The sequence below is a fragment of the Gigantopelta aegis genome, chromosome 10 (assembly GCF_016097555.1).
Source record: "Gigantopelta aegis isolate Gae_Host chromosome 10, Gae_host_genome, whole genome shotgun sequence".
NCBI classification, from domain to species: domain Eukaryota; kingdom Metazoa; phylum Mollusca; class Gastropoda; order Neomphalida; family Peltospiridae; genus Gigantopelta; species Gigantopelta aegis.
This window is the reverse complement of record NC_054708.1, coordinates 62192791-62214601: the sequence shown is the minus strand read 5'-3', so window position 1 is coordinate 62214601 and position 21811 is coordinate 62192791. Positions and strand designations below refer to the sequence as shown.

At 37.0% G+C, this 21811-nt stretch overlaps 1 protein-coding gene across 2 annotated transcripts; it reads right to left on the bottom strand.

Moving 5' to 3' along the window:
* Positions 1–1807: 1807 nt before the first annotated feature.
* Positions 1808–16963, bottom strand: LOC121384533 (threonine synthase-like 2). 2 transcript variants are annotated; one of them, XM_041514963.1, is made up of 10 exons: positions 16799–16956; positions 13649–13886; positions 12353–12547; positions 11741–11893; positions 10822–10973; positions 10180–10246; positions 7460–7605; positions 6272–6397; positions 4547–4692; positions 1808–2603 (listed from the first exon to the last, which is right to left on the bottom strand). In XM_041514963.1, the coding sequence occupies exons 2-10, from the start codon at positions 13869–13871 to the stop codon at positions 2375–2377; spliced, it is 1437 nt and encodes a 478-aa protein (XP_041370897.1). In that variant the 5' UTR covers positions 13872–13886; positions 16799–16956; the 3' UTR covers positions 1808–2374. The 2 variants fall into 2 exon arrangements, with proteins under 2 accessions (XP_041370897.1, XP_041370898.1); XM_041514964.1 differs by having other exon boundaries at positions 2429–2596; positions 16799–16963.
* Positions 16964–21811: the final 4848 nt, after the last annotated feature.

The following is a 21811-nucleotide window of genomic DNA, read 5'->3' as shown; positions in this document are numbered from 1 at the left end:
ATCCATCCAAGTTAAAGTGTGCTTATGGTGATGTCATTCGTTCTCGAAATTTTCACATCAAAAACATGTGCTACGGTATTCATTCTAAGAATTGACAGCAAGAATGTTGCCAATTTACAAATATGAATAGAAAGAACTTAATCATGTGCACACTTGTTGCATGAAGATTTTTGCAGAGTTCCACATCGATCACCTGATTGGAGGTCATGACCTTTCAAAAGACGTGAAGACGATAAATATCACATGGGCATCTCTTCCACCGCGGTGTAATAAATACATGGTCAATATTGTCATTTTTGAAAGGCAGTACAAACCTAATTAACAATTTAATATGACTGGTTCCATTTTTACAATGATCTGGTCAGAAAAATGTATACTTGTGTATTTATTACTACATGTACCATTTCATAAAACATAAAGGGTCGAATTTGCAAGGCATGTTTTTGACTTGCATATGTCACTACATGTATATTCTATGCTTATGGTAAACACCTCTGTATTTATGAAAAACCATATTGTTGTGCAGTCTTTCTATTATGGAAGCTAAAAAAAAAAATGCATTTTGAGATATGCACCATTACATATCAATATCATTCTATACATTTTAATAATTTAAACATGTTTCAAAATTAAGTCGATGGTTCATTTTAAATCAGTGTAAATCTACATGTATAGCAAAGAACTCATTACAACTTAAGGGCAGGATGTATCCCAGTGGTAAAGTGCTCACTTGATGCGCGGTCGATCTAGGATTGATCCCTGTTGGTGGGCCCACTGGGCTATTTCTCGTTCTAGCCAATACCATGACTGGTATATCAAAGGCCATGGTATCCTGTCTGTGGGATGGTGCATATAACAGATTCCTTGCTACTAATGAAAAAATGTAGTGGCATTACAATTTGTTTGACATCCAATAGCTGATGATTAATAAATCAATGTGCTCTAGTGGTGTTGTAAAACAAAACTAATTACAACTTGAGGCTACACATATTTTCTTCACAAAATAGATCACAATTTTAGTGATGTTTTTTATTCTTTCTTTTTTTGGGTGGGTGGGGACAAAGAAAAAACCCAATTTCCACGTACCAATATTATTGTTTAACAAAATCCTTCTAGTTTTTTGTTTTCTTCTACACATATGTATTAATTACTTTAATGTTTAGGACTGTGACAACTGTTATATGTATTTAACAGAACTCTGTTTATCGTAGATTTTTAATTGTGATTATTAATAAATTTCTATTTTGTTGATCTTTCAATCAAGTTTTTGTTTTGTTATAACTACCAAGTATTGTTTCTTTATTAGACTGGTCTCGGTGCTGTAATGTTTTAAGTCATTGGTTTGAACTGTTCATTGCAAGGCCATTACACCAACATCTTGCTTGTATTCACTGCACCCATGTCGTCTGACCCACGGTACTAAAGCCTGCCGGTAGTAGGGGAGCATAGTAGGTGGTTACAAGTGCTTCTTAACAATGCCAGAAGTAACTACTGAACACACTCAAATGTGGTCAGACTAAACCCACAGCTAAAAGCTGATGGGGAATGACAGGTGTGTGGGGAAGCTAAAAGAGAACAGCACCCGTCGCAGTTTGAGGGACAAGGACTGGAATGTGGAGATGGACAGCAAAAGAAGTTGAAAGATAGGAGTTGCCAGATCAGCAAGAAATGAGATGGAATTCACAGGAGTAAAAAAGGAAAGGGATATATAAAAAAAAAAAACCCATAAAAATCCACCTTGCTAGGTTATAATAACTAATGCATGTCCTGAAATGACCTTGATTTGATACAAGTATAAGCATAACAATAAACTATAAATATTTATTGACACTTATCTGTCATTCACAATGCACTTAAAATACAGAATGGAATATATTCATATACACCTACATGTATGATAAGCAAATATATCCTTTTTTATTCCGATTTTATGTACGATTTATAGAGAATTTCACATGGTATAGATATTAATATATAATAAATATACAGATAATACATGTAATTGGATATGTATGGAATGATATAAAATATTAACATGCTCAAATAACAGGGTACTAATTACATACAGGTGGCTCTGTATATATGTAAAAAAAACATACACGTCATATCAAGATACCAACACCTGATTTAATATATAAATAACAAAATATCATGTGAATATTTTGCAATGGTTGCAAAACCCTTCTGATGCCTTATTTACATTGAACCACAGAACGAGAGGAGTGAAATCTTTATGGCATGTTATATACAATATTTACAATAGACTGTTTACTACTAATTACATAAATATTAAATTTGTTAAATAATAATTCTGTACAAATTCTGTGTCTTACAAGCATCCATCTCCTGCTAGCTATCAGACATGTTAGGTCTTTCAAGAGACATTTCTAGCAAGGAATCTGTTTGATATTTCCTCCACTTTCTGCCTGAGCACTGTGTTCCAGTCACAACCCTTCTGGAAGTCTTCACACTTGGTTGGCAATGACTCTATTTTCAACACTGCATCATTTGGTGGCAACTCCAGACCTGCGGCAATGACTGCTTCTTGGAACTTAGCTGGAGAGGCTGTGGCTATGCAGATCTGTGGCAATTTGTCCTGTAAGCTGAAGTATACATTACTTAAGTAAACACCTTAAACAATGATATCACTTTTCCTTTCTATAATGGATTGTTCAGTTTTCCACATTTTCCCAAACATTGTACACTGTGGAGGGAGGGTATTAATTTTATGCCAAAATACACTTTTCAAATGAGAAAAAAAGAAATTGTTGATAAAATATCACTTACAATGTACGTTTTAGGAGTTAAGTGGAGTATTAAAAGAAACAAATAGTGTGCTTTGCAAAAAACCCCAAAATACTGCAAGTTGAATAAACGTTTTTACTGTCAAAAGATATTTTTAACGAAACATCTCGTCACCATTTTTTATTTACAGATACATCCCACGCTTTAAGTGATAATACATTTTATGATGGCAACTAAAAATCACATAAAATTTAACTTGGTTTATTCTAACAAACTTAATTATTACAAAAAAAAGAAAAGATATTCAACTTTAATAAATGATTTTGGAAGCGTATACAAAATACTACTACTAACAGGCTGGCAAAATGAGTGGTTTTTCCGGCAGAAAGTCAGCTCAAGTCACCAAGTTATTAGCAATAGTGAGAAATTGAAGTCAGCGTAATATTCTGGACCTAATCCAATTTTGTTTTAAATGTCACACAAGAGACATCAAGAACCCAACTTGTTTATTGTGTAGCTCACTTGACACCTTGTTGCCATGTCTGACAGTGTTTTTACTTTGGCACCCTATTGTATCCTCGAGTTATCGTGAACCAGCATAATAACGGGAAATGGTTTCTGTGCATGTGCACTGTAATGTATGGTGGATTTGAAGAAATAATGTTTTACCTTGTTCGATTTATTATCAAAATCAACCACCAAATGTTAATACTCAAGCCAGTTTCTGTTGTGAAGAGATTAAATACATGTTAAATACATGTTGCAGTCTAATGTTGACATTCTTCAGATACACCAGTAAACTGGGCTGTTGTTTTTATGTTATTTGCATGTTGCACCATGTGCTGTGACCAGTCAAGCATTGTTAATCCTCGGCCACATTCATTTCAGTAATGCAAAAAAATAGTACTTAATATTTTTATTTTTATTTTAACATAACATACAACTTTTTTGTTTAAATTTGATTACCGGAGTAGTATTTGTATCTAAATATTATGATTAGAACCAAGTGTAAAATTCACAATTTTTCTGACTGAACACGAAAACTGGCGAAACATTACAAAAATATACCCATAAATGTTCACTTCGCCTATTTTTATCAAACTTCTCTCCTTTCTCCTGGGAAGGGAGAAGTCACTTCTACTTTTTTCAATTCTAGATTAAGGCCTGTACTAATGGGGTAATAAAGTTATAGATGTAGGTTCACTGTAGGAGTACTGAAAAAAATATTTGAAATACAAATGATACAAGCTACCACCTAATGTTCCATTCTGTAGTTAATATAACAAATGCATCACTGATAATTTATGCTGAAATTGTGTAGCCAATGACTATGTTAGTGTCTGAATGTCTTGCATCAAATTATTTTATCACATTTGCTACATGTTTTGCAAGTAAACAATAATTTTATTACACATCATTTATTATCACATGCAATAAAACGATTTAAAGATACACTATTAGCTGCTCCCAGGTGATGACCCGATTACCACAGCCAAACCATCAAGTGAAATTAGCACAATCTAAACTGATTGCTCTGTAATATATAAGTTAACCTAAAATTTACTGATCTGTATTGCACAAATCAAAAGCCAGTGCAAGTTTGAAAAGATGTTTATATTTATTTTATATCTTTTATTTGAGAATATGTAACAAATTGAATACTACATTCATGCCCGTTAGATACAATACAATATCTCTTACAACTCGTTTAAAAATTTATCCAACTTGGTTTTGTTTATTAGATATATTTTGAAACAACTCTTTTATAGTATTCTGTTCAATATATTACATTACAACGTACCTGGGCTGCTCTAGTTTGTGATAGTGGTATGCTACAGCTGTGGCAGTATGTGGACAAACCAGATAGTTGTTTTCATCCCAGCATTTTCTCATCGTCTTCTTTATCATGTCGTCACTGACAACAAACGTGCTCACAGCTAATTGAATCTACTCGAACAAAAATACAATAAATTCAATCACAGTGCCACCTTCACTATTAGTGAACTTTAAATTGGTAATACCAGAATGCATGTAGGTACAGAAACATTCAAAAAGAGACTTAAAATCTTATTTTTGTTAAATGGTTCAAGCATGCTGTTCTAGACACACCTGTTATCTGGGTTGTCTGTCTTAAGACAGTAGGCTAATAGTGGTTACTGAGAGAGAAGTTAGTTTAGTGATCTTACACCTGTACCATACACAAACTATGGAATACAAACTCAGTACCATACAAACTATGGAATACAAACTCAGTACCATACAAACTATGGAATACAAACTCAGTACCATACAAACTATGGAATACAAACTCAGTACCATACAAACTATGGCATACAAACTCAGTACCATACAAACTATGGAATACAAACTCAGTACCATACAAACTATGGAAACAAACTCAGTACCATACAAACTATGGAATACAAACTCAGTACCATACAAACTATGGAATACAAACTCAGTACCATACAAACTCAGTACCATACAAACTATGGAATACAAACTCAGTACCATACAAACTATGGAATACAAACTCAGTACCATACAAACTATGGCATACAAACTCAATACCATACAAACTATGGCATACAAACTCAGTACCATACAAACTATGGCATACAAACTCAGTACCATACAAACTCAGTACCATACAAACTATGGCATACAAACTCAGTACCATACAAACTCAATACCATACAAACTCAGTACCATACAAACTATGGCATACAAACTCAGTACCATACAAACTCAGTACCATACAAACTATGGCATACAAACTCAGTACCATACAAACTCAGTACCATACAAACTCAGTACCATACAAACTATGGAATACAAACTCAGTACCATACAAACTATGGCATACAAACTCAGTACCATACAAACTATGGCATACAAACTCAGTACCATACAAACTATGGAATACAAACTCAGTACCATACAAACTCAGTACCATACAAACTATGGCATACAAACTCAATACCATACAAACTATGGAATACAAACTCAGTACCTACCAGTCTTGATTATTCTTAACATTATTCTTTTTTAAAAATTCATAACGTATATGTTTAAACTTAGGTTTTTATTTAACCAAAAATAGCAGACAAGATTACAAAATTTTTATAAAATTAAAATTGTGAAATGATAAACTATGACATTTCATTTGTATGCTATATTTTTGTCAGTATTCAATGTTACATATGATGGTATTTGTATAAATAAAGTTGTTTTAACTCCAGGTCAATGGCTTACATGTAACCACTATCCCACTAAGGTCAGTGACAGAGTCATTTCTCCCAAATGTTTTTAAACACAATGGCAGATGTTTTAAAGAGCTATATGATGTTTAGACTCCCATTTAGCATCACAATTTACTTGCATTTGATTTGACGGATAACCTAAAGACTATATAATATCAACCAGCCTCTCATTAAATATAAAGTCTATGAAACAAGAAAAGATAAAGAATTACAAAAATGTTTCACTAGGTTTTTTTTCACTACGATAAACATTGATGTGTTACCTTTTGTTTCAGTGATTCTGGGACTTGTGTTTTGCCTGTTTTTTCAAATTGGGTCATGAGCTGATTGACAAGCTGATAGTCTCCATCAGAAAACAGATACCACACCCTCTCCATGTTGAGAATCATCTGTTAAAACAGTTTTATTATACAATAAATTAAACATGGTAATTCTGTTTGACATAAAATAAACAAGCACACATACAGAGAGAGAGAGAGAGAGAGAGAGAGAGAGAGAGAGAGAGAGAGAGAGAGAGAGAGAGAGAGAGACAGACAGAGAGGAGGAAGACAGAGAGACAAACAGAGAGAGAGGCAGACAGACTGAGAGAAAGAGGCAGACAGACTGAGAGAAAGAGGCACAGAGAGAGAGAGAGAGAGAGAGAGAGAGAGAGAGAGAGAGAGAGAGAGAGAGAGAGAGAGAGAGAGAGAAACTGACAGAAAGACAAGCAGACAATATAAAGAGAGAGACAGACAAAGAGAGAGAGACGAACAGACAAGAAACAAAATCAAACAGACAATATATATAAGAAAGAAGTGTTTTATTTAACGACGCACTCAACACATTTTATTTACGGTTATATGGCGTCAGACATATAGTTAAGGACCACACAAATGTTTTTAGAGGAAACCCGCTGTCGCCACATAGGCTACTCTTTTTACGACAGGCAGCAAGGGATCTTTTATTTGCGCTTCCCACATGCAGGATAGCACAAACCATGGCCTTTGTTGAACCAGTTATGGATCACTGGTCGGTGCAAGTGGTTTACACCTACCCAATGAGCCTTGCGGAGCACTCACTCAGGGTTTGGAGTCGGTATCTGGATTAAAAATCCCATGCCTCGACTGGGATCCGAACCCAGTACCTACCAGCCTGTAGATCGATGGCCTAACCACTACGCCACCGAGGCCAGTATATATATAAGAGAGAGACTGATAGACAGACGGAAGGCACCGATTGATCTTTGAATTTATCAACTTGATAGTAAAAAATGCCTAATCTTTAAAAATGAACCTTACAAAATAACAACAACATTTTCTGTCATTTTTATTTCAATCTATGCTAAGGGCTTAAAACAAATTAGATCATGAACTTAACTTTTAATTGGGAATGTGAAGGTTAGCCTCAAATACTATGGTGAATTGCATAGACTGCAAATAAATAAATAAGGAATATAAAACTATACCAATAACCTGTATATCCATGGCAGGGGCCAGAGACATCTGTGCTCGTTCTGGAGAGAAGTCTCCCTTGTCGATAATTCTTGCAACAATGTCATTTTTGTTAACCGCACAAACTATTTTGATTGGTAATCCCATTTTTCTGGCTATGCATCCGGCTGTGATAAAAAGAAACAAAAACACACTTATTTTTATGAGGTCATTTAATTTGAAAAACATGTATAACAGTATAAACATTTTCCAAATTTGTGACAGCAGCTCTCTACATTGTGACTGATTTTGTGACTGATTTGGTCACATATGCGACCATTTTATTCAATTTATGATTAAAACATTTCATACTATCTAAATAAAAAATAAAAGTAGGTGCCATCTGGCTCTTAGATATAAAACTTAACGTAGAGGGCTGGGGCCTAATTCTCAAAGGTCTCTCGCAGTGCAAGTCTTATAGCACTGCACTGCGAGATCACAAAGTTGTGAGAGTTTAGTGAATTAGCCCCCTGGACAGCAAAATTCAGAATAGTTAATTACAAAGGCATTGTGTCAAGTTTAATGTTATTCATAAACACTGATGTTACAAAATATTATACTATTAAGGTCTCACTACACAGATCACTTCCGGGTGACAGTTCATTCATCACGGTCCACTATAGTTCCTAATTGGGACACATGTTATGGGTCACATATTCACTTCTAGGAAATGGTGAAGAATTAAAACAATATGTATGTTTAATGGTAAGCCTTCTGGCTGTATTTTGCCCATGTTATTTTGTAATATTGTGCATCGACCTTTTGGGACATGGGTACATAGCGCAAGTGACAGCCGGAGTGAATCGGTTAATGAACCACCTGTTCGGACCGGTACTACAGCCAGATGTGGTCATATAGCAAAAAACTGAGACGGAAATGTTCTCAATTTTGGAGTGAAAATAAATGCTTATATAATGTATGTTTGCAATGGTGTATGTTGTTAGTGCCAACGAGAACCCGTTCTATGGGCAATCTTTGCTTGAAGTTTGGCAGTTTAACATGGGTTTCAATGGCAGATGACATCTGTGTAGTGAGACCATAATGTAAAACAAAATTACTGTTTATCCCAAAATATATAAGTTTGGCAAGCCAAAATGAAAATGTACTAGTGTAGCATCCTTATAAAAGTTAATTACATCAATGTGGATTTGAGCCAAGTGTATGGGGGCTCTATTTGGGTAAATATTGCAAACATGTCAATTTTATTTATTTTTAGTATTTTTATTTTTATTTTCCTTTTCTTTTTTAGGGGTGTGTGTGTGTCAAAATGTATATTCTAGTATTCTTACATGTAATAAATAAATTGATCTGAGTGTCTAACACTGAGTTTCTCATTGTAAAAGGTCAAAATTCAAGGTCACAAGGTCAATACCCAAATTCACCCTAATTTCTGTGATTTTGTGCATAATGAATTTTTTCGAATGTACAGTCATAATGACACACAGTTTTGATGGTATTGTGAATATATAACATAGTATTCTACTATGAAAGTAGAATTTGTATCTGCCATTAACAATATGTGGATCTTCATGCTGAAATATACAGAAAAACCCAGGATTTCAACACTTCATTATGAAACAATTGTTGCCCATAGCAACAATTGATGGAAACTATTTTTAATGAACTAACTAGATAATTAGCTTCTTTGTATGTTCCCAATATCAGAACTACCAACAAGGTCATACATTACCATATAGTGGCTGCTTGTTCTATGGCCATCTATTGTGTGGATGACCAAGGAGTAACAATGTGATATGAAGTTTTATTGGATGGTATGGTGCATCTATCTTTTGGTGTATTGGTTAGAGTTCATAAGTTACACGGCTCTAGTATAGCTTTTCATGGTGTAAATGACCCAAATTATCAAACTGACTTCAAACCAAGTTTGACAAAATCGGTCACTAGACTTTAAGCATGTAATTTAAAAGTGCTGTGAGGCCATTAATATTTTAAACCATCCGAGTTTGATGCCACTGTAAGACGTTTATGGCCAATAAAGCCTTTTTTTGCCAATAAAATTCCATATGCAATACTTTTTCTTCTTTAAAATATCAGTAAACAGTATATAAGAGGTTTGTTTTTGGTCATCCTAATGTATGCAGTTGCCCCAACAACATTTTACCTCCCGATTTATTTTATTTTTCCTGCAACAACTGTTTCTACCAACAGATTATGATGATGGATAAAGCAAAGTGATAAATGTATAGTAGCAGAATATGACATTTGACGTCACTCATGTGACGTCACATGCATAGCTACATTATGGTCTGCAGGTTAAAGGTAATGACTAAGGTAATGACATAGTATATCAGCTTTATCCTGTTCAGGCCAAATGAGAAATTCCCATTCTTACCTTTACAGGATAAAGCCAATATCCTATGTCATTAACTAATTATTCTCTATATACCAGGTTTGTATGACAAAAATTAATATTTAGCTGCTACAAATATTAGAAACAGCACTCACCAGAAAGCCATTTAAAAACAAACATAAATAAGAAAATACCCTTTATTTCAAAAAAGAAAAGAAAGAAAACAAATTTAACAAATTTAGTAGTCGAAAACACCTTATTGAGGCATCAAATACAGGACAATCTCTTTAAAACAACTGTCTGTTAATATACAAGCAATTGTTTATTAAAACAACAAGACTGTTGTTAGTACTTACTACATTAGTACTTAGTACAAAAACATTATCTTTACCTACTAAATTTCCACATCCTCCTGTTGGAATAACAATTTCAACTTCCTCTCCACAAACATGACAAACCTGGAAATCATTGTTATAGAGAAATCACAATGTTATATTCAGTTACATTCAACATCGTTTCAATAATAATGTCTTGGTTCATGTATTCTTAAATACCTTTGTTACGGTGGGAACTCTGTACTAAACATTTACTCTTGATTTGGCAGGAAAAGGTATAGGCTCAGGACAGCAGATAGACAATACTAAATTGACGAAAAAAAGATCACTGGATAAAAATATTTTATCAAATTAAATATATATTATTATTATATATATTTAATTTGATAAAAAAGTACTTTATTCAACTTTTGTTAAATCATAAGGAGATTATTCTACAAGTATACAACATAATGTCTAAAAATGGTTTATCTCAAATTAAGAGATGAAAACTAAAGGACAGGAAATCAAGAAAACCTGTTTACGGTCTTCAAAAGAAGGGATAATGAAGAATAGAACAGTTTTTAGGTGACATTAAAAAAAAAAAAATCTGGAAAACCCAAAGAAGTTATTAATCTTCCACGTATGAAATGTGATATTTACCTTATGACATATTCTGAATAAAAGACGAGTACATGTACATATATAAGAGGTCCTACCTGTAAATATGCATGAAAGTAGTGAACAATCTGCATCATGATTCGTGCCCAGTTGAATGAATTGATGGTACCAAGGTTGTGTTTGCGTGCAAACTCCACATCCTTAAAACAAGCTTTCATCAGCATGTCGAAATCATCGGATGTACCTTCACCTGAAATATGCAACATATTTGTGTCTTACAGCACATGAACAGAACATGAACATAATACATATTTGACTGTTATCCTTCAGAATAAAACAAGAGATGGAACGAAGAAATCTGCTACCTCAATAATAACTCATCCTACCAGTGGAATCAAACAGCAACAAAGGATCTCTTATGTTAATTTTGCCACAGATCAGCACATACCACAGCCTTTGATTTACCAGATGTGGGGCACACCAGGACATAACCCAAGGCAGATAAAATATTAGCAAATTGTCAAAAACTTTTTTATATGTATACTAGTTTTGTCAATGAAACCCTTTAAATAAATGACATCAACACATTCTTAACAATTTGCACATTTTTAGTAAATATTTGAAGTCAACAGTGCAATATTATGAAAGTATTGTATGCCTAAGTATACTCTTTACACCAAGGATTTTGCTCCCACTTTTTACTATTGATTTTACACAGATGTTACATAAATATTATTGTATGTTACCAGTAATTTCAAAAACCACATTATATTAAGCTCTCATCAATTTATTTCATTGGATGGGCAATGAACACTGCATACGATCAAATATGGCTAGAATAAAACCGTTTAAAAAAAAAAAAATGTATATGTGCATATATATATATTGATATATTAGGTTACATTTGTGCTCCAGAAAAAAAGAACAATTATAATTTTTGCACTGCATGAGATCTTTTGTTTAAGAGCTTCAAAACTGACACCCAGGTGACCACACAGTTAATAAGTCCATACATGCCTCTGTAGACATGCACATTGTCATCAATAACAGTGGTCATCTGTAACTCCTGTATCCTGGAACACCGACCGAGCGGAAACATGCAGATGATGTCAATCCACTCTTGACCACGTACAGACTCGATCGCAGCACTGCCCGTGTCACCAGACGTAGCTGAAACACAAATATAATATAAAATATCTCAGCCCAGTCATTCTAAACATGGTTAAGCTAATCACGAACCAGTGAAATATTTCAAACTTAAATGCATTTGCAGTAAATTAATACAAAAACTTTCGCTAAAATTTATCCATAAAGGTATAATATTATGCAAATAAAAAGTGTTTTCTCTTTGTTTAGACTATACGCAAGAGTTTGTTGGGAAGATTTAAAAAGAAATTATACAAATGAATAAAACAAAATTAAGAAGAAGGAAAGGAAGCATATTCATAACAGATAGTTAAAGATACTTTAAAACACTGAAACGAGCAGGGAAATGTCCATTAGACTAGTTTATATGCTTCATCTTAAACCTAATGATCATTATTGAAGCACCCCCAAAAAATACTTCACGAATATTGTCATTGCTCACTGTTACAGACCTGGCTGTATTAATCAGTAATTATAACGTGCCTGTTAGAAGAGTCAGATGTTTCTTTCTCTTGGCCAGGAAGTAGGAGAGGAACAGGCCCACGAAGGACAGAGGGAGATCCTTGAAGGCCCACGTGATGCCATGGAACAGTTCAAGAATGTTCAGTCCACTGGGTAGTCGGGCCACAGGAGCAGTCTCCGGGTGGTTGATCTTCATCACTGCAGCATCAATCAGACCTGCATAAATCATTGATTGATTGGATGGATGGATGGATGGATGGATGGATGGATGGATGGGTGGGTGGATGGATGAATGAATGAATGCTTGATTGCTTGATTTATTTATTGATTGAAGGAATGTTTAAGACTCCCCAGCACGAAAAATACATCGAGTATTTTATGTCAGAAAATTATAAATATATAAATGAATTGATGATCAATTGATGATCAACATCAATATAAAAGAATTCTAAAATTAAGTTAAAAACACAGTGTAAAGAGCTGTGCAAAAGTATAAGTATTGAATATATACTGAACCCCTTTAGAAACGCACCACACAATTAATCACCTAAACAAATTATTTATTGAAATTGTATCTCTGGGAAAATGTGTTCCTGTGAACTTCATTCAATGGTGAACATTATCATCAACAAATATATGGACAGAGATGAGATTGTATTCCGTGATACCAGATTGAACACCATAGGGGACAAAATAAAAAATGTATGGTTGAACATGCGATTGTCAAATGGATATCAGTAGCGGGCGTGTCCTCCATTGGATGCAATACGACCATCAGTGTGATGCAGATAAAAGCGATTTTCGTCACTGAATAGGACCTCCTAAAATGTAGTTGAACCATCAGTGTACACTGACAGTCAGTAATAGGTGGCTGCCAGCAATGTTTTACCTTTGTCACTTCTTTAATACGTGTGCACCAGGTATAGAGTTACAAAGAATAAATGCTTCCCAGGCAACTGAATGTTGGTATTTTTTACATCATTTTTGCATATCAGTAAGCTTGTGCTAAGCATTTGAAAGCTCATCCCACGATTGAGTTGCTATCAGCTGGCAGTTAATGTATGGTGTTAATGAATAAGATAAATCATTGAAAATGTGTAATTTTTAGGTTTCAGCATCAACAGACTCAGTTTAGGTTGCATATAACATGACATTCATAGTGGATGCATCTGGCAGTTCTATTCTCAATGATATCAGTGCTAAATTACTACCACAAGATAAGTCTCAATACCAAGGACTGGCCCTAAATAATTCCATTCAAGATAATGTTATTTTCTGATGACCAAAAAACCAGTATATCTAATGTATACACTGTACCAAAAAGATCTTCTCTTGGAATTTCATCTTCAGCTACAAACTTTGGAGTGATCTTCTTTGCCAGATCTCTGTAAGAAAGACCACTCCATGACTTCAGCTTGTCTTCTGAAATGACTGGTACTTCTTCAGGCAGCAGCATGCCGCCATCTTGTACAAAGCCTGAACACAGCGCCTCCTCAAACGTGAGACCAGTCACTTCACCTCGAGTACTGAGATATTTCATTTTTCACAACTCAAACTGAAAACAAAATAGGAGACCAGTCACTTCCCTCAGAGTACTAAGATACTTCATCTTTCACAACTCAAACTGAAAACAAAATATGAGACCAGTCACTTCCCACAGAGTACTAAGATACTTCATCTTTCACAACTCAAACTGAAAACAATATGTCTATGCTATACCAGGGGCGGATCAAGGATTTTGAGGAGGGGTGTTTATCATCTATGCGTGCTTGCATATCCATATATCTCACCGAGTGGTGTGTGTGCCTGTGCATGTGTGTGTGGTGTGTGTTTGTGTGTCTGTGTATGTGTTTGCACAAGCACATGCGATTGTGTGTGTGTGTCTGTATGTGTGTGTGTGTGTGTGTGTGTTTTCAGTAGGGGAAAAAAAGCAAAAACCTGAAGGTGCAGGTTTTTTTTAACTTATCAGCTTAAGTGGGCTTTATACCCATAAATCCCCCATTGGATTCACCACTATACTTCATGTACATCAAAACAATCTGTGTCATGTTCTGTACGCTGGCTGAAAATGATGAATTAAAATGCACATCATTTACATGTGGAAAGCTCTTTTATGTGTTTATGATAATAACTTAATTACTAACACTTAGAATACAACCTTGGTTTGAGTATATACATGTGTAGGTAGGTTAAAATGTATATGTTGCTGTTAAGTGGTAGTATTTACATGCATATGCATATACAGTAAAACTTGTCTAAACCAGACCTTGAAGAAACCAGAATCTTGTCAAAACCAGGCAAGATTTATGGTCCCCGATTTTTAAAATTCTAAATCATGATCCTTTAAACACCGGATCCTGTCTAATTTGGATAACTGTATCACTTTTCCATTTAAGTATGTCATGTTTGACAGTCTATTGCAAATTAGGGCAGGCTAATATCAGGCTATTAACACAGTTTTTGCTGTGGACATTTTTTTAATTGGAGGAGTTGTTTGTCTTAATCATTATTGTAGGTCACACTGTTTCCCACCCATCCCTTATAATCTAATTACATTAAAAATTTTAAGTTTTACTCCCATCTTTATCTTGGACAATAGTAATAATACATACACGTACATATAGTTTCCGTATCGGAGGGTTGTATGCTAGATAGAACTGTATTTAACATGGTTTTGGTATACATCTGCTATCAAACTACTGAGAGCGCAGGATGTAGCCCAGTGGTAAAGCGCTCGCTCAATGCGCAGTCAGTCTGGGATCAATCCCCGTCGGTGGGCCCATTGGGCTATTTCTCGCTCCAGCCAGTGCACCACAACTGGTACATCAAAGGTCATGGTATGTGTTACCCTGTCTGTGATATGGTGCATATAAAAGATCCCTTGCTGCTAATCGGAACGAGTAGCCCACTGCGTGGCAGCAGCGGGTTTCTTCTCTCAGTAATGTCTTCAACACGTTTATGGTCACAAATATATAATGTTCAATTTTGTTTTGTTGTGTTTCTTATTTCAGGCCCATAGGAACGGCTTTGGGAGTTGGGGGACCACTGACAGATCGGGTACAAACTCTATAACATTAATATGTAAAAAAAAGAAAAAGGCTCACAAGTGTGTGTGTGTGGGGGGGGTGCATGCCCCCCCCCCCCCAGCCCCTGGTTCCTACGGGCCTGTATTTTAATTAGTTTTAAAAACCACAGGAACATCAATAATCACAAAATGTAGAGCATGGGAAATTATTCTTATAAATTGAAACTCAGTGTGAAATTCAGTATCTTTTTATTAACACTGATTATGTAGAAATGACAATCATACGCCTACTTAATGTTTGTTAAAAATTACAGTTTACATTTAGGCCCCTAATAAATAAATTATCACATTTGTGCAAGTCCCACAGAAAATATATGCAAAATGTTTGGGAATTGTTGCATACCTCTCACTCAGAGTTCAACAATGCAAAAAGAAAGGAAATGTTTTATTTAACGACGCACTCAACACATTTTATTTACGGTTATATGGCGTCGGACATATGGTTAAGGACCACACAGATATTGAGGGAGGAAACCCGCTGTCGCCACTTCATGGGCTACTCTTTTCGATTAGCAGCAAGGAATCAAGCACCATCCCATAGACAGGATAGCACATACCACGACCTTTGATGTACCAGTCGTGATGCACTGGCTGGAGTGAGAAATAGCCCAATTGGCCCACAGGGATCGATCCCAGATGGCGCATCAAGCGAGTGCTTTACCACTGGGCTACGTCTCGCCCCCAACAATGCAAAAAGAGCACTTTTAAACTAAAAAGGGCACTATGTCATAATTCCCTGAGGTCCGTCAATGGGGGTGGGGGGGGGGGGGTGACCTCTGCAACTGCCCAGGGCAATTGGCAATGCCATGGAGTTTTTAATTTTGCACTGCACTTTTTTTGCCTTGGACTATATTCTGGGTTTTTTCAATGGCATGTTTTTTTGCTGTGGAAAGTTTTTTAATTGCTGGGGGAGGAGGTGGGGATAGGCAGAGACTCCTTTCTGAAAGGACCAGGGTGAAATTGCAGTGACAACAAGCCGAACATAATATATTTTTCTTTCGCCTCAGACAATGTGCCCCCCCCCCCCCATCCCCACCCCTACCCCCACACACACACTGGGTAGTCCCCCAATAATATGACTACCCAATGAGTCAATTTCACAATGACACCCCAGCCCTAGTTCACCAAGGTAAACATCTACGGTCCGTTTTTTAACATTTTGACATTTATTGGCACAGCAATAAACATCACAATAAATTGAATCATAAATATCGTGCCGGAGACGTTTATCTTGATGAACTACCCACGCCCCCACCCCTCAGATATTCCCTAGCCGAAGGGCGTCCACTTAATTTAATTTGCGTCATGCACTAATGGACAGCAACCCACTTGCATATTATGTGAATTACTAAAGATTTGTTTTGTTCGTTTTCTTCACTTACCAAGTAAAATAGGCCTACGGTAACAGACGTAATGTCAGGAAACGTAAAACCGCAAATTGTAGAGAAACATGCGCATTAAGGACTTCGCTTTCAGTCGATTTTAAAGGAGCACGAGCGCTACGATTCTGATCACATAACGCAGTAAATTGTTTACCAACCTATAGCTTCGTGAGTCTGTAATCAATAAAGTACTGAACCAGAGTAAATAAGAGTGGACGAATGCAAAGGTATTAATGAAGAAAGGAATGTTTTGTTTAACGACGCACTCGGCATATTTTAATTACCATTATAAATATGGCGTCAGACATAATATTATGGTTAAGGACCACTCAGATAATGAGAGAAGAAACCCGCTGCTGCCACGCAGTGGGCTACTCGTTCCGATTAGCAGCAAGGGATCTTTTATATGCAACACGACTTTTTTAAAAGTGCATTTGAGCTTGTATTTCACATTTGTACATGATGTTATAATATGATATCCAGATAATGTAACTTTAAACCTTGTGTTGTGATCCAATGGTCTTTTATTTGAATAGATCCCTTGCTACTAATAGAAAATTGTAGCGGGTTTCCTGTCTAAGACTGTAGGGGGCGGGATGTAGCCCAGTGGTAAAGCGCTCGCTTGATGCAAGGTCGGTCTGGGATTGATCCCCGTCGGTTGGCCCATTGGGCTATTTCTCGTTCCAGCCAGTGCACCATGACTTGTACATCAAAGGCCGTGGTATGTACTACCCTGTCTATGGGATGGTGCATATAAAAGTTCCCTTGCTGCTAATCTGTGTGGTCCTTAACCATATGTCTGATGCCATATAACCGTAAATAAAATGTGTTGAGTGCATCGTTAAATAAAACATTTTTTTTTCTTTTCTGTAAGACTGTCAAAATTAACAAATGTTTCATTTCCAATAGCCGATGATTAATTAATAAATCAATGTTCTCTAGTGGTGTTGTTAACCAAAACAAACTTTTTATTCGAATACTGTTCATTGCTTTTTTCTTTCTTTTAAACGTTTATTTGATTGCCCTTTTCACGAGTTGATCCATATGTCCTTTTCCCATTATTCCCCCTCCAAAAAACATCCTGGATCCGTCCCTGGGCATGACTCAACAAGGGTTGTTTGGAAAGCCTTTGCCATTGCACGGGCTAGCAAAACAACACATACCACAGCATGCCATCTCAGTTGCAGAGCACCAACGATGTTTACAACCACCACCACCACCACCACCACCACCACAGCAGCAGCATCCCCTAAGATTGCTACATCCCTTCACCATGATCGTGTCGGGACCCACGTCGTGTGGAAAGACAATTTTGTTGTACAAACTGCTAAGGGATGGTAAAATCCAGCCGCCTCCTCAGCGCATCATCTGGCTCTACAAACGATGGCAACCTCTCTATGATACGATCAAAATGGTTGCTCGAGTGAAATTTGTTCAAGGCATACCCGAGAATTTGGAAAAGGATCATTATTTGGATCCCAGAGTCAGAAATCTCATCGTGTTGGACGACCTGATGTCTACAGCTGGAAAAGATTCTCGTATCACCGACCTGTTCACAGAAGGAAGTCATCACAGAAACCTCTCGGTGATTGCCATCAACCAGAACCTCTATAACAGCAAAGACCCGACACAGAGAAGAAACTGTCATTACCTGGCACTGTTCAACAACCCCATCGACAAGCAGCAAGTCCTAACCTTGGCACGGCAGATGTATCCGGAAAATACTGGTCATTTCATGCAACGGTTTGAGGAAGCTACCCACAGGCCCTACGGACATCTCTTGGTGGACTTGAAACCGACCATGCCCGAACATTGGCGCCTTCAACCTAATGGTTTAGAGACGGGGCCGTCCGAATGGTATAAAAGCACGAGCGTAACGACGAATGTCTCAGAAGAGTTTCAACCACCGTCGAAAAAAGAGCTCTACGTGCAAATCATGCAAAGAAACGCATTCAAGAGAAAACTACCAGGCATACCCGCCTACGAAAGTGACGACGAAGAAGAAGATGAGGTAGAGCCCTATCTGAAAAAGGTCAAGAGGATGCAGTCTTGCGATACGTGTGGTCTGGTCTTTAAAGACGGGAGTGACTTGCAGCGACACGTGAAAACGTGCGAGGAGGGAAATGAAGAGCCGTCGTCCGATCTGAAAAACGAAGGCATTTGTCTCATAGTGGAACGTGAATTCGACATCAATCGTGATTATCTCCAAAGCAAGAGGAAACGCTACGAAGAAAAAAACATGTCCCAAGATGCCATCGAAAGAAACATGAAGACATTGCAATGGAAGTTATTTAAAGACACGTACTCTCGCTTTCTGACCTATATGCATTATTTTGACAAAGGCCCCAACACCAGGAAAATTCTTCAGTTTGTGAATCCAGACAGAGATCTCAGACCTCAGATTCGTTCTAAATTAAATCAGTATCATTCATGGATTGGCGAATATTTGGACGAACAAGACGACGACGATACTGACGATGAGGAGGACGACGAAGATGAAGAGAAATGAACACTCATATTATTCACATGTCGCCCTTAAGGCCTCTCGATGTAACCCAATGTGTGTCCATTGCATGTATAGTTGTCTATAGTGAGTTTAGTTTAGAAAAAAAAAAATTAAAAACCAAACCATTGCGGTTTTTTGTGTTTTTTACTCTATGACTAGATTTGTGATTGGATATGTCTACCCCGCTACTTTATAGTAGCAAGAGTTGTATGTACAGGACAGCACATACCACGGCCTTTGATATACCAGACATAATGCACTGGTTGGCTATAGCCTATTTGGCCATCGACGGGGATCGATCCTAGATCGATCACTGTATTTACCCATTTGGTAATTAAAAAGCCCTGTACGAAGGCTAGTACTCTAGAGAAATTTTCTGTTTAAAAATGCAGCTATTTCCCTTTGGTTAACACGTACTACTTGTTAAACCCATGGCGGCGCGCGTGTCGCCGACTTACACTAATGGATTAATCACGTGTGACATCTCTCTCTCTCTCTCTCTCTCTCTCTCTCTCTCTCTCTCTCCCTCTCTCCTTTCTCTCCCTCTCTCTCTCTCTCCCCCCCCCTCCCTCCCTTTCTCTCCCTCCCTCTCCCTCCCTTTCTCTCTCTCCCTCTCTCTCTCCCCTCTCTCTCTCTCTCTCTCAACCATTGCGTTTGTTTTTTGTGTATTCTACTCTATAACTAGATTTGTGATTTAATATTTCTGCCGCTACTTTATAGTATCAAGAGTTGTGTGTACAGGACAGCACATACCACTGCCTTTGATATACCAGACATAATACACTGGTTATCTATAAAGGCTTGTACTCTTGGGAAATACTCGTGTTTAAAATGTAGTTAAAAGAGCATAGGTTATGTTGGAGCGTAGAGTTGCAGTCACGCGTTCTTTCTTCATAGGAATGGGCTGTAGTGTTTCACACACACACACGCACGCACGCACGCTCGCACGCATGCATGCACCAAACGTTTGTGTTTAATTATGAAATACTGGCCCCATAAGGGGTATGAGATTGTGTATATAAAAGATCACTTGCTACTCATGGAAAAAATGTAGCGGGTTTCCTCTCTAAAACTGTCAAAATTATGTTTTTCATCCAATAACCGATGATTCATAAACCAATGTCCTCTAGTGATGTCGTTAAACACAAACAAACTTTGACGGTCAGTGGGCATACCATAACAAATTTATTCTGCTACTTAAGACGGGCACGCGTCGGTATGTCTTTTGCAGTTCACCTGGTTTCATAAACACTCGGAGAGGTAATAAAATGCCTTTGTATGAGGGCTGATGAAGAGGTCTCATAAAGTACTCCTCTATTATAAAGCGAATGAATGAATGGCTGAATGACGGCAACAAAGAAAACGTCGACAATGTGCTAAAGAAATACAAATGAATGAAAATCATCACACACGCATTTTGTCTGGCGACACGAAAGCCTCACTTTAGACCAAACAGTCAGCAAACAGTTACAGTCCTTCCCCGCGAGACATATTTTAACGGCTATTATTTTGGGTGCCTAGAATAAAACACTGTGAAAAAACATCCACGTGTATGTCCACTGTGAATACAAAAAAAACAACACAATAGACGTTATACAATGAAGCCAAATCCAACGTCACTTACACCTGGCCTGTACATAGTGTTATTATTAATTGTTGTTGTTAATGGTGCTGTATGTTTTTCTTTTGCTTTTATTTGTTTGCTGACACCAGTTTGTTTGGTAATATGCAATACATTGAATTGAATACACCATGATCGCACACTTGCACCCAGACCATTGTTTCCTACACAAAGGCCATTGTTTTCCTACCCAGGTCAGACACCTGCACCTCCCTATACAAATGACATTGTTTCCTACACAAAAGCCATTGTGTCATTGTTTCCTATACAAAGGCCATTGTGCATTTGTCTTCTACACAAAGGCCATTGTTTCCTACCGAGGCCATACACCTGCACCCCACCTATACAAAGGACATTGTTTCCTATACAAAGACCATTGTTTCCTACCGAGGCCATACACCTGCACCCCACCTATACCAAGGCCATTGTTTCCTACACAAAGGCCATTGTCTCCTACCAAGGTCACGTGATCACGGGAAAGTAGGTCATGACTCTATACAGGCCTCTATACTACTAACGATGCATACAGTTTGCACAAGCCGATCAGTCGATCATTCAAGCGTCTCCGTGTTCGTGTTAACAAAAAAGATGAGATGTTTGATATGGATTTGATGGACGTTAGTCGTCATTCAAAAGTTAACAATGGAGTTAGGTACCTGCTTATAGCTATTGATATTTTATCAAGATATGCGTGGGTCAAACCACTAGTTAACAAAAGGCCGGAGACGGTATTAGACGGATTCAAACCTGTTTTAAAAGACGGTCGAATACCCAAGAAAGTTCGGGTGGACAAAGGTACAGAGTTCGCTGGAGTATTCAAACAGTTTCTGTCAAAAGAAAACATTAAACTGATTGTCACGCAGAATGAAGATATCAAAGAAAAACC

Coding starts and splice junctions, on each gene's coding strand:
- LOC121384533 (XM_041514963.1), bottom strand. CDS start 13,871: ATGAAATATCTCAGTACTCGAGGTGAAGTGACTGGTCTCACGTTTGAG. Junction 10,974..11,740: donor CAATGTGCATGTCTACAGAG/GCATGTATGGAC, acceptor TGCATATTTCAG/GTGAAGGTACATCCGATGAT. Junction 2,604..4,546: donor CACAAACTAGAGCAGCCCAG/GTACGTTGTAAT, acceptor TGTATACTTCAG/CTTACAGGACAAATTGCCAC.